The following is a 13,930-nucleotide window of genomic DNA, read 5'->3' as shown; positions in this document are numbered from 1 at the left end:
AGCTAAAAGACAGCATAGATGTGAAAATCTTTTGTATCCAATAATTTCAAATACTGAAGCTTGGACTCATATCAGGACCATTATGACTGCTAATAAAATATTATTTCTACAAAAAAAGGAAGTTCATACATAATTATATTGATTTTAAGAATGAAAAACTATCCTCTGGTCTCAAGATAACATTTTTCATTAGTACAAGTCAAAGGTATAGAGTTCTGAAATATGCTCCTTCTAGAACCAAAACAAAACATTTGTCCTTTACAGAATCTCAGACATTTAATGTAGTCTCAGATGTGAGGATTTTGGCTTTGCTGATCAACAAACTACCCAAAAGTGAACCTACAAGAAAATAAACCATAAAGGCAGCAAAGTGTTCATCTGTGAAAATTATTCTTACACTGATTGTCCCACCACTCCCCACCCTTCAATCTGTGCCTTAGATTCTATTTTATGGGTAAAGTGTTTGGATGGATTCCTTCTTCACAAAGGTTCTTTTAATACTCCTGGTAGCTGACTAATCCAGTTTACTATTAGGTCAACCAAAAGATCCACCAAATCTTACACAAAGACATATATCTGTGAGAATGTGTGTATATATGTTACATAAACATATATACACACACATATAGATATAAAACCTTTAATTATCTTTAAGAACAGTAGCATTTGATAGCATATTCTTCTTACCTGATCTTCCATTCTCTCTGTTCCTTCTAATACAATCTTCTGGACATTCTCTTGCCTCTCCTGGGCAAAAAAAAAAAAAAGTGCTTAATTTAGAAGAGTGTTAGTATTTGGCTGTATGTTAATACAAACAAAATAATTGGTAAATTACTTTTAGGTGAAATTTTACTTCATAAACTCTTGGGGACTTGATATGGATGGTTTTCATTTTCTGGGCAGAAAGAAGTATGGAATTATGCTATCATCTACTATGGTCCACACATATAAGGAAAGGCCAAAACAAAAGCATACTTTGCTTTCCAGTAAAAAACAAAAAACAAAAAAAAAAAACCAAAACAAAAAAAAGAACACTTGCAAGAATGTTGATCTTAGTGACCTATAACTTCTCAAATGAAAATGCTAAAGTTAGATGTAACAAATAGGGCTGAATAGTGAAAAACAACTTTTGTGACCTAGCAAAAGTTTTCCCAAGATTTAATAAAACTTGTAAGGGACTTTTACAAAGTAAAATTCCAAACTCTTATCACCTCCCTTCCTCTAGTTCACCACCAATCCACTGAGGGAATTGGAATACTCCCTGTTCCCTACTGCCTTCTTAGACTTTTCTCCCTTTAAGGTCCACCACACTATCAAATTTACTGTTCAAGAAAAGCAGAAGAGATTAAGAAGAGATGGCAAGAATACATAGAACTATGAGAAAGATCTTAACATCACAGCGATGGTATTGTTACTTATCTAGTGCCAGATATCCTTGAGTTCATTTAGGGAGGGCAGAGGTCAATGAATTGGGCATGCAAATTAAAAAACTAGAAAGTGAACAAATTAAAAATCCTCAGATGAAAACTAAATTGGAGATCCTAAAAATCAAAGGAGAAATTAATAACTTGAAAGTCAAAGAACTATTGATTTAATAAATAAGACTAGAAGCTGGTACTTTGAAAAAACAAAAAGACAAAGTACTGGTCAATCTAATTAAAAAAAGGAAAGAAGAAAACCAAATCAACAGTACCATAGATGAAAAGAGAGACCTCACCTCTAATGAAGAGGAAATTAAGGTAATCATTAAAAATGATTATGCCCAATTATATGGCAGAAAATATAGCAATCTAGGTGATATGGATGAATATTTACAAAAATATAAATTGCCTAGATTAACAGAAGAAATAGAATTCTTAAATAATCGCATATCAGAAAAAGAAATTGAACTAGCCATCAAAAAACTCCCTAAGAAAAAGTCCCCAGGACCATATGGATTCACAAATGGATTCTATCAAACATTCAAAGAACAACTAATCCCAATATTAAACAAACTATTTGACAGAATGGGCCAAGAAGGAGTTCTACCAAATTCATTCTACGACACAAACATGGTACTGATTCCAAAGCCAGGCAGGTCAAAAACAGAGAAAGAAAATTATAGACCAATTTCCTTAATGAACATAGATCAAAAATCTTAAATAGAATACTAGGAAAAAGACTTCAGCAAGTGATCACCAGAGTTATTCATTATGACCATCTGGGATTTATGCCAGGAAGGCAAGGATGGTTCAATATTAGGAAAACCATCCACATAATTGATCATATTAACAAGCAAACCAACAAATATCACATGATTATCTCAATAGATATCAAAGCCAGAAAAAGCCTTTGATAAAATACAACACCCATTCCTATTGAAAACACGAGAAAGTAAAGGAATAGAAGGGCCTTTCCTAAAAATAGTAAACAGTATATATCTAAAACCATCAGCAAACATTATCTGTAATGGGGATAAACTAGAAGCCTTCCCAATAAGATCAGGAGTGAAACAAGGATGCCCATTATCACCTCTAGTATTTAACATTGTACTAGAAACACTAACAGTAGTAATTAGAGAAGAAAAAGAAATTGATGGTATTTAAATAGACAATGAGGAGACCAAGCTATAATTCTTTGAAGATAATATGATGGTCTACTTAAAGAATCCTAGAGAATCAACCAAAAAGCTAGAGCTTCAAAATAATCAACAACTTTAACAAAGTTGCAGGATACAAAATAAACCCGCATGAGTCATCAGCATTTCTAGATATCTCCAACCCATTTCAGCAGCAAGAGTTAGAAAGAGAAATTCCATTTAAAATCACCCTAGACAATATAAAATACTTAGGAATCTATCTGCCAAGACAAACACAGGAACTATATGAACACAACTACAAAACACTCTCCACAATATTCAAACTAGATCTAAACAATTAGAAAAACATTGATTGCTCATGGATAGGATGAGCTAACATAATAAAAATGACAATCCTACCCAAATTAATTTACCTATTTAGTGCCATACCCATTGAAATACCAAAAAACTTTTTTAATGAATTAGAAAAAACCATAACAAAGGTCATTTGGAAGAACAAAAGATCAAGGATATCCAGGGAAATAATGAAAAAATGTGAAGGAAGGTGGCCTAGCAGTACCAGATCTCAAAATGTACTATAAAGCAGTGGTCATCAAAATAATTTCGTACTGGCTAAGAGTCAGAAAGGAGATTCAGTGGAATAGACTTGGGGTAAGTGTCCTCAGCAAGACCGTCTACGATAAGCCCAAAGACCCTAGCTTTGGGGACAAAAATCCACTATTCGATAAAAACTGTTGGGAAAATTGGAAGACAGTATGGGAGGGATTAGGTTTGGGTCAACATCTCACACCCTACACCAAGATAAACTCAGAATGGGTGAATGACCTGAATATAAAGAAGGAAACTATAAGCAAATTATGTAAACACAGAATAGTATACATGTCAGATCTTTGGGAAAAGAAATATTTTAAGACCAAGCAAGAGTTAGAAAAAAATCACAAAATGTAAAACCAATAATTTTGATTACATCAAATTAAATAGTTTTTGTACAAACAAAACCAATGCAACCAAAATTAGAAGGGAAGCAACAAATGGGAGGGAAAAATCTTCATAACAAAAACCTCTCACAAAGGTCTAAATTACTCAAATTTATAAAGATCTAAGTCAATTGTACAAAAAATCCAATTGATAAATGGGCAAGGGACATGAATAGGCAATTTTCAGTTAAAGAAATAAAAACTATTAATAAACACATGAAAAAGTGTTCTAAATCTCTTATAATCAGAGAGATGCAAATCAAAACAACTCTGAGGTATCACTTCACACCTAGAGGATTGGCTAACATGACAGCTATGGAAAGTAATGAATGCTGGAGGGGATGCGGCAAAGTTGGGACATTAATGCACTTCTGGTGGAGTTGTGAATTGATCCAACCATTCTGGAGGGCAATTTGGAACTATGCTCAAAGGGCAATAAAAGACTGTCTGCCCTTTGATCCAACTATAGCACTGCTGGGTTTTTCCCGAAAGAGATAATAAGGGAAAAGTCATGTACAAGAATATTCATAGCTGCGCTCTTTGTGGTGGCAAAAAAACTGGAAAATGAGGGGATGCCCTTCAATTGGGGGATGGCTGAACAAATTGTGGTATCTGTTGGTGATAGAATACTATTGTGCTCAAAGGAATAATAAAGTGGAGGAATTCCATGGGAACTGGAACAACCTCCAGGAAATGATGCAGAGCAGAGCCAGGAGAACATTGTACACAGAGACCAATACACTGTGGTACAATTGAATGTAATGGACTTCATAGCAGCAGTTCAATGATCCAGGACAATTCTGAGAAAGAACGCTGTCCACATTCAGAGGAAAAACTGTGGGAGTAGAAACACAGAAGAAAAACAACTGCTTGAATACTTGGGTCAAAGGGATATGATTGGGGATGTAGACGCTAAATGAATATCCTAATGCAAACACCAACAACATGGAAATAGGTTCTGATCAAGGCCACATGTAATACCCAGTGGAATTGCAGGTCAGCTATGGGAAGGGGTGTGTGGAGGGGAGGGAGGGAAAAAATATGATTCTTGTAACAAAGGAATAATGTTCTAAATTGACTGAATAAAATAAAAAAAAAGTTATGTTTAACAGTACATGTACCATGTGAATGATAACATAAAATGGCAAAACTAACATTTGGTAGTGTAGAATTTCAAAAGGACCAACTGATTTTGTATTAAGATTATTTTATTTCCTCTTATCTTGCTTAAGAATTTTTCTTTGTTTCCAAAATTTTTCACTTGAATAAAAGATATTTGGTTCTATTTTATCCCTGAAAAGTATTTTGTTATGATTAACTTGTGAAACACTGACCTTTCAAGAAATACTGCAGTAGACTAGGATTCCTTGGAGTGGACACCATCTCCGCTAAAGTAGTAGGTATTGGACGCCTAGGCAATTAACTTCTCAATGACCTAGACAACTAAAACTGTAAAAATGTAGAACAGGTGCTGATTTGCATTGGGAGAAGAAATTTTCTCCCTAAACATCTAAAATCACTTCTCAAGACCAAATAGAATACAATAATAAAGTAAATAAAATGCTAGACTCAGCAATCTACTAACCTTATGCATCCATATCCTTCCTTTCCGGATGATGTGTGTTAATCTATCAACACACACTCTATGAAGGGGAAGGTAGAAACTGAGTTCAGATTGTGGAAGTATTATTGACAGTCCATATGTACTCCTATCTCCATTCCAGTTTCCGTCAAAGATTAATGAAACAATAATTACTCCTTTTTCAGACAACACAAAAAACTTCACATCTATGGCTCCACTCTCTGCATTCCGAAGGATTTCTCCATTTAGAGTATGATTAGCAAGAAAAGTTATTTCTCCATCACTAAGAAGCAGTTGTTGTTTCTTGGGAGCCCAAATGTGCCTTACTCTAGGGCCAAGAATGTTGTCCCAGTATGCAAAAGTAGCTGCTAATAAAGGTGAATCACCATTTAAAGCAATCTCAGTCTTGGCAACAGCTGGAGATGGTGGTGGACAGAGAGTTGACATGATTGCATCCTAACTGTCACATTATCATGATGTTCAGGTGACAACCTAAAAAATGAAATTACAAAAAAAGGACTATTAAATTTCTCTTTTTAATATATTCAAATTTTTAAATGATTTTTTAACCAATTACATTTAATACATTTCCACCTAAGTTTTCCAAAGTTATATGATCCAAATTGTCTCCTTCCCTCCACCTGCCCCCAGAGCTGAAAAGCAATTCAATCTGGGTTATATATGTATTATCATGCAAAACAAATTTCCATACTGTTTATTTTTGTAAGTGAATAATCTTATAAAACAAACAAAAGGACCGAAAACATATACCTAAATAAACAAGGGAAAAAACTTATGCTTTCTGTTATAGGGTGATTTAGGGGATGGGATCAGATTTGGGAAGGCCAACAGAGTCCAGTGCAGGCAGAGTCTGACTCTAAGATGATACATACAGTCGCAGTGAAATGGAAAGTAGGTTTAATAAAAGAAATAAGGTAGAAGGGTATGGGATAACCTAAAACTAATTTGTCTAACTAATGCCCAAGGATCTGTTCTTGGCTAAGCTAAACTAACTCCCCCACCCCACCCCCACCCCCTTAGCTGGTTTTAAGAAAAGGGTCTGTGTAGGCATGATAGCACTCACGGAAGGTCCTAGATCCAAAAGGGACCCTGGCCTAGTCTCACAATCAGATGCCAGATGGTTCAGGAACACCAGGAACTGCAGTAGATAACAAGCAGATTAGCAAAGCAAGCAAGACAGATGGACAGCAAGACATGATAGGGAATTCAGGGTAGTGTCAGCCACAAAGGAAAAGCAGCCTGCCCCTCAAGGTCAAAACCAGAGAAAGACCCCTAAACCTCAGTTAACTGTCTCTCCCTTACTTTCCCATTCTAGAATTCTCTCCCTGTTAGTCTCATGCCTCTGCAACTTGCTCTAACCCTCTCTTCCTTATAAAAATTCCTACTCCAACAGTTCTTTCTCTGGAGGAGTACAGCATTCTTTTTCATTGGTCCCTCAGAATTATTCTGGATTATTATATTGCTGTTAGTAGCGATGACCTTGTTTTATGGAACCCCAAATTTACTTTCGTCTCTTAGGAATTTGTCTTCAGGGAAGTTCCAGAATAACCCTTATCTTAGACTTAACTATTACTGAACTGAACTTATTTTTTTTTTACTGTCTTAAATTTTGTTTATTAAACTTTAAGTTTACAAATGAACACAATTTAACGATATCGATGCAGTTGTAAAGTGTTGCGCCTTCTCCAAATAGCATGGCGAGATCCCCCAATTGTACGGTGGAACTTGTGACCCTTTCCAAGACACCCGCTTTTCCAGCCAGCTGAGATAAGACCATGCATCTCTCTGTGTTTGTGCACTGGCTTGGTGATCCATTGAGTGTCAGGGTTTCCTCTAATAGCTTTATGGAATGGGTCAATAAGAATAACCTCAAAGAATTTGTAGGTTGAATCTTCACCCACCCAGTAGGAGTTCAAGACTGTTAGAGCCCCACAGTGGCAGCCAGCAAGCTCTTCTGCTACAGACTGAAGGCTCTGGCAAACTTGGCCCCCCATGGCACACTGGAATTCGGTAAATGACATAACCTTGCTTGGCCTTGTAGCCCAGCCACCTGGCCTTGTCGAATTTGGTGGGCCGCAAGGCGTGGTGCAGGGAAGACAGCTGGCAGTGCCTTATTAAAATACCCAATGATTTAAGCTTAGATAGAATTAGCAGATATAATCATATCTTAAATACCCTTTTGTCTTAAAATGATGGCAAACCTTGGCATGGTGCCAAAGACTTTGTGGGCACTCTCATAAACCTCCCTGCCCCTCTGTGCTTATTCCCTCTCCCCTGAGAGCACTTAGGCCACACATCTCCCTCCCTTTCACCTTCCCCTGTCTTGGATTCGGAGTTGCAGGGAGCGGGGAAAAGAGGTGTCTCACCCAGTCTGGCCCCAACCCCTACAAGATTTCCACTTTCTTCCGTCCTTCCTGGCCAGCCACTAGTCTGGGGGGTGACTCCAACCCCCCCCACTTCCACCCCTCACATGGGGCCCAGCACAAAAGGCAGCCCAGGGAAGGATGGATGCAAGGATGGGTCTCCCCCAGCAGGTACAAGCAAGCTGGGAGCTGGCCTCACCCCTCAGGCTGCCCCCAACTTCCACCTTCCCAGCAGATCCAAGTAGCAATCAGCCCACTCTCTTGGCCTGCTCCCTGAAGGCTGGATGTCCCTGTGGCTGCAGGAGGAGGCTTCCTCCCTGGGCAGGCATGAGTCAGCCCGCCCCACAAATTCAGGAGAGGGGGTCCTCAGAGTCCTCAGACTCTGAGCCATGTCCCCCCAGGCTTCTTTTACAGCAGTTCCCTCAATCTGACCCCCCCCCCTCCCATTCAGCAGGATACAGGAATAGGTCTCTGCAGTTATAGGAGGCGGCTTAGGGGACAGGGATGTATGGGAACCTGGCTCCACCCCTCCCAACATAGTGGGGGAGGGCATTGCATAAAGTGGGGTGGGGTGGGACATATTATGGCTAGGGTCCCTAAAAGGTTCTAAAAGGTTTACCATCACTGTCTTATAAGTTTCTCCCATAGTATCCTGGCCTCTCCCAAGTAGTCTAGCCCTAGGCCAGAATCCTCCTTCTCTTGTCTCATGTAAGCCAATTAGTGAGTTTCCTTTCCTTCATTCCCCAGAGTGTATATAGGATATAAATTCTTCAATTCAGAGACAATATTCCCAGAGTCCCAGAGCTTGACTCTAGATAGTGATCAATAGAGCACTGTATTTCTTGTCCTAATTAAAGACTTGTTCTTTTTAACTACTTTGGTGGTTCTGTGTTTTTCAAGGTTGACAAAAGTCTATTATATTTGATCTACAATATTGTTATTACTGTATACATTGTTTTTCTGGTTCTGCTTATTTCATTCCACATCCGTTCATGTAGATCTTTCTAGCTCTTTCTGAAATCATCCTGCTCATCATTGCTACTATCTTCAAATTTTAAAACACCATAATAACAGATAATTTTGATGCATTCTTCACATTGTTTTTTCATTTTTTTAAAGTAAAGAAATTTTCAAATGTGATTTCCATTTGGATAATGATAGACATACAGATTTAGGATAATACATACTATAAAATATGTTCAATAAATATTTATTGATAAAGTAAATAAACTCACTTTCCAGTGATCATTTATCTGATAAACTCAAATAGCCAAAATAATAATAGGATAGGAAATTAGAATAAGAAATAATGAAAAATGAAGCCTATAAATCTTATTAAGATTTACACATCTGTCCCCTTTAGATCTTATCCAGAACCCATTTATTCTCATTTTATAGAATTCTAGTAAGCATGGTTATATTTCCCCATGATTATAGAAAATTATAAGCAGAAAATTAGAAAAGGTAGAATGATAGTAGCATGTGAGTAGCAAAAAATGACACTTGACAAAAATCAATCCATAGGCCTCTTAAAAATCAGGCAAAAGTACAAAAGGTGCTGAGGAGAACTGTGCAATATTAGAGTATTAGGGCAGAAGTGGACCCAGGGGGGCAGCTAGGTGGCTTAATAGATTGAGAGCCAGGCCTAGAGACAGGAAGGCCAAGATTCAAATCTGGCCTCAGACACTTCCTAGCTGTGTGACCCTAGGCAAGTCACTTTTAACTCCTATTGCCTAGCTTTGACTGCTCTTCTGCTTTGGAACCCATATGAATTCTAAGACAAAAAGAAGGTAAGGTTAAAATAAACAAACAAACAAAAACAGCCTAGTACACTGTTGGTGAATACAAGGCACATGTACGGAGTTGGCATTCAGGGAACTGATCAGTTCCTCCTCTTCCTAGTGCCAGAGGACATTTTTTGCATGCCCCATCCCCCTTGTCCAACTGCCCAAAGCAAGCATTTTTCTCTGTTAAATCTGGGAACTCACAGACAGCTTGAATTTGCTCTCTGGGCATCAGAACTCAGAAATGGCTCACCAAGGAGGGCCTAATATATAGGCTACCCATATACTACTTCTCTTTCTTGATACATGGTCATCCCTTCCTTATGCCCTATTCTGCTCATATGTGGCTAAACATTACTTCCTATTTGCAAATAACATATATGTCATATCTTTCCATTGCAATTTTCACACTACCAGTAATTTTTATTGTTCTGACATTATACTACTTCCATATAACAACACTGGGAAACTCAGTATTAGAGACCAACTTTAATAGAAGCAAACATTTTAGGATCAATAAAAGCACTTTTTAAGTTCCCAAATATGACCTAGTCTTACATCCCCACCAAATATGGATGCTGGGATGGTAATTTAATGCACAGGAGCTGAAAAGATCATCGAGTAACATAGTAAAAATGGAGAAGACAAGAAAGGCCAGGACAGAACCTTGAGGGATACCTCTTCTTAGAGGTTGTGATCTAGAAGAGGATCCAACAAAGGCACTACTAGAGAGGTAGGAGATATCCCCCAAACCTAGAGAGTATCAAAGAGCAGAGTGCCCAAGTGCAGAGTTTAAGAATGGGATGGATAAAAGGCCACTAGATCTGACAAGTAAGAAACCACTAGTAACTTTTTCAGTAGAATGTTAAGGTGAGAAGCCAGAATGGAAAGGCTTAAAAAAAAAAAGTTGAAAGCAAAAGTATCTATTGTAGATGGTCTTTTTAAGGAGGTTAGCCACAAAGGGCAGAAGAGGTATAAGATTTTAGTGGGGATAAAAGGATCAAGTTGTTTGGGGTTTTTTTGGTGGATGACCTTGTTTGTAGACAATAGGAAATAAGCTGTGAAAGTGAAAATAAATGAGAGTGGGGAAATCTCTCAGGGGATGTAGGATGGAAAGGATTCAGAGCAGGTGGAGGATTTAGCTTTGATAAGGTATAAGATCACTTTATCATGTGAGACAGGGATGAAGGATGAAAAAGTGGAAGGAAACATCTAAGTGAAGAGATGGGAAACAGTGGAATTGCTTGTTGGTTATGGGAGGTGGGTGTAGGGGGATGGGAGGAGGGGAGGGAAAGAACATGAATCATGTAACCATTAAAAAATATTCTAAATAAATAAAATTTTTTCAAATTAAAAAAATAATAAACACCCCCCCCCAAAAAAAAAGAGATGGAAAAGAGAGGAGAAAGTACACAGGAAATGGCCTCCATTTTTTTTTTCTGTATGAGCAAGAATTCAAATCTGAGAAGATAGGAGAAACAGGAGTCATGGGAGGTTTGAGGAGTGCCAGTGGAGTAGAATAATGAGTTGATCAAAGGTAAAATCGGATTGTCTAATGGCAGTGAGGGCCCAGTTGAGATTGTGTAACATAAAGTTGTAGTGAAGGCAGAGTAGTTATATGATTTTCTCCAGCTTTGCTCAGTATAATGTGTGTAGCAGTGAAAGCGGCATATGGTAAGAGTTATCCAAGGTTGAAGCCTGTGTGAATTTCAAAACTACTCAACCCTGTTCAAACCATTCTTTAGAGGATGGGATTTGGCTATTTCCTGATCAATAACAATGGAGATACTTGGAATGACAGAATCAAGTCTTGGAAACTACAATCTCCACCCTACTCAAGGTAACAGGATTTAGGAAGGGCTGCAGCAAAGCTCAAGATTTAATTATTTGAGAATATGACCTTCAACAGACATGTGCAAAGGGGACAGACCTCTGGGCGGTCCTGGGTTAAGCTAGAGCCACCATTGGCACAGGGGAGACACAGGAAGTGAGGTAGAGGACAGCTGAGGAGTCTGGGGACTTCCTGGGTGGAGGAAAGGAGGTTGTTGGAGCCTGGGCCCTGAGACTGTTTCTCCATTTTGGTCACGTGAGTGATAGTGACTGATCTCTTTTCTTTGCCTCAGCGATCCAAGGCCTTGGGTTCTCATTCTCTCTCTCTCTCTCTGTCTCTGTCTCTCCCTCTAATACCTTTCTTCCTCCTGTTAGTAATTAAAAACTCCATAAAAGGTTGACTGCTGACTTGAGTTTTCATTTAGGAATTACATAGCTGAATTCCTTGGCGACCTTAAATTAATATATATAAGTCTTTTAATGTGATTTCCATGTCACACCTGGCAGAGATCTTTCAGTGAAGTGATAGAGAGCCTAGGGAATCTAAAAGGAGTGTAATGTTTAGTTGAATTGGTTCCCGCAAGGGTCAAGATGGGTTAAAGATGGTTTGCAGGAGAATTGAGAAGTGAGAATTATGTAAAGGAGGGCAGGAGAAGAAAAAGGCAGAAAGCCAATAGATTATGGTCAGATAAGGGGATTTTGGAATTTGTGAACATGGAAATGGTGCTTATGTGGTTGATAACAAAATGGGGTGGAAGAATATGGAAGTGAACAGGTTGAGGAATGGATTATTTTGAGGAAGGATCTATATGAGAGAGAGAGAGAGAGAGAGAGAGAGAGAGAGAGAGAGAGAGAGAGAGAGGCGCCTAAAGGCTAGACTCTAGAATTAAACTCATGGCTTCTAGTTCTAGAAATCTGATAGAATTTTTACACAATGATGGGATTAAGTAAATGGGTTTTCTATCAAACTGCAAGTCTGGGTATCAAGCATTTTTCATCCATTGTTGATGGTCTTTTCAGTTATTTTTAAATTGTGGAATTAACAATTAAGAATTAAGAAACACAAGAATTCCAAGGCTCTGTGGATTAAACACAACAGTAACTGTTTATGATCATTTGAGTTCTCCAAATGATCAATCAGTTTTGACTCAGCAAAAGATATCCTTTCACCAGTGAACAGTTCAGGTGAGCCTGTCCCTTCTGTTTGTATTCCTCATTTTGTTTAGTTCATCAAATAGTTTTCTTGTAATTGAATCTGAAGAATTGCATATTATTTTTACGTAAGGAAAGCAACAACTAATCTGACAAGATCTTATATTTTCTTCACTGTGACTACAAAGATATGGTTCTGCTTTATAAAATCAGTTACTGCCTATTCACTTTAAAAATTTTGTTATTCTGAACTCATTCTACCTGTTAAGAACAGAAAAAAAGGAAGAGTATTTAAGCCACCACATCCTATAAAATACACAATTTTTAAAGTATATAATTCAGCAGGCTAATTCCAGTTTCTCATTTTTGTTTCCCTCTGATTTTATTTTTATCACTAAAATGCTTTGCTGATGCTTTTTTTTTGTCATTGCTAGTGTGAGACCTCTTTCCCCACTTTTCATAAATCAAAATCCTTCCCTTATAAAAACAAAAGGAAAGCAATTCAAATCTATTCATTGGCCATGTCCAAAACACAAAACAAATTCTCCTTTCTGAACCTTTAGTCCATCATCTCTGTCAAGGGGTAGGATGCACCCTCTACTATATCTGTGAAGATGTGTTTGGTCATTGATCAATTCTTTTTAAATTGATTATTTTCTCAGTCAATCCCAATATAAATTATTCTGGTTCTGTTTACTTCATTCTGTATCAGTTCTTCTAAATCTATCATTTTTGCAATTTCTAACAATACAATAATATTCTATTCCAACAATATATCATAATTTGTCCAGCTGAATATTGTGACAAGGAAATCACTTTAAAAGACTGATATATATTAATTTAAGGTTGCCAAGGAATTCAGCTAAGTAATTCCTAAATGAAAACTCAAGTCAGCAGTCAACCTTTTATGGAGTTTAATTACAAACAGGATGAAGAAAGGTATTAGAGATAGAAAGAGAGAGGGAGAGAGAAAAGGGGAGAGAAGGGAATAAGGCTTAAATACCCCTTCTGTTTAGGCTGGGCCAAAAGGCCCAAGCCCTTAGATAGCTGGGGCAAAGAAAGGAGATCAGTCCCTATTACTCACATGACCAAAATGGAGAAACAGTCTCAGGGGCCTCCACCTCCAGCTTCCTTCAGAGCCGACTCTCAAAGCACCACCTCTCCAACCAACCTCCTCAGTCCTCAGACCCCTCTATCTTTAAGGAAACCATCCAAGTTCCCTCCCCTCAGTTCTCACATCTACCAATCACTGTCCATGTCTTCCCTGTGCCAATGGTGGCTCTACCTTAACCCAGGACCGCCCAGAGGTCTGTGGCTTTGCACATGTCTGTTGAAGGTCATATTCTCAAATAATTAAATCTTGATCCTTTGCTACAGCCCTTCCTAAATCCTGTTACCCTCAGTAGGGTAGAGATTCGAATAATTAAATTTTGATCTATGCTGCAGCCCTTCCTAAATCCTGTTAGGACTGAGTAGGGTGGAGATTGTAATTTCCAAGACCTGGTTCTGTCATTCCAAGTATCTCTATTGTATCAATTCTAAAATCAATCATGACTCAAAGAACTTCCTGTTCTATGCTTAAGCATAGGTCAAAGCCCTTTCCATTGTTCAGCAAAAGGTTTCTGTCCTAAAGAAATCTTAAG

The 13,930-nt window shown here is 38.0% G+C and overlaps 1 protein-coding gene and 1 pseudogene across 14 annotated transcripts in view; both read right to left on the bottom strand.

Annotated features, from left to right (window-relative positions):
• The window catches only part of C9orf72 (C9orf72-SMCR8 complex subunit), a 44,102-nt gene that overhangs the window by 19,818 nt on the left and 10,354 nt on the right, over positions 1-13,930 (bottom strand). For 8 of the 14 annotated variants that reach the window (XM_007498100.3, XM_016423839.2, XM_007498105.3 and 5 more), the window contains 2 exons: positions 5,141-5,629; positions 688-747 (listed from right to left, as the gene is read on the bottom strand). In XM_007498100.3, coding sequence (XP_007498162.1) covers positions 688-747; positions 5,141-5,584 — 504 coding nt within the window. In that variant the 5' untranslated portion in view covers positions 5,585-5,629. Of the gene's footprint in view, positions 1-687; positions 748-4,889; positions 5,005-5,140; positions 5,630-6,221; positions 6,313-13,930 lie in introns of those variants that run through there. The other 6 variants (XM_056806637.1, XM_056806638.1, XM_056806640.1 and 3 more) reach the window with 3 other exon arrangements.
• Positions 6,488-7,303, bottom strand: LOC130455636 (60S ribosomal protein L15-like; annotated as a pseudogene).

Source organism: Monodelphis domestica, chromosome 7 (genome assembly GCF_027887165.1).
Source record: "Monodelphis domestica isolate mMonDom1 chromosome 7, mMonDom1.pri, whole genome shotgun sequence".
Taxonomy (NCBI): domain Eukaryota; kingdom Metazoa; phylum Chordata; class Mammalia; order Didelphimorphia; family Didelphidae; genus Monodelphis; species Monodelphis domestica.
Note: the sequence above shows the minus strand (reverse complement) of the source record. Positions and strands in the feature narration are given on the sequence as shown.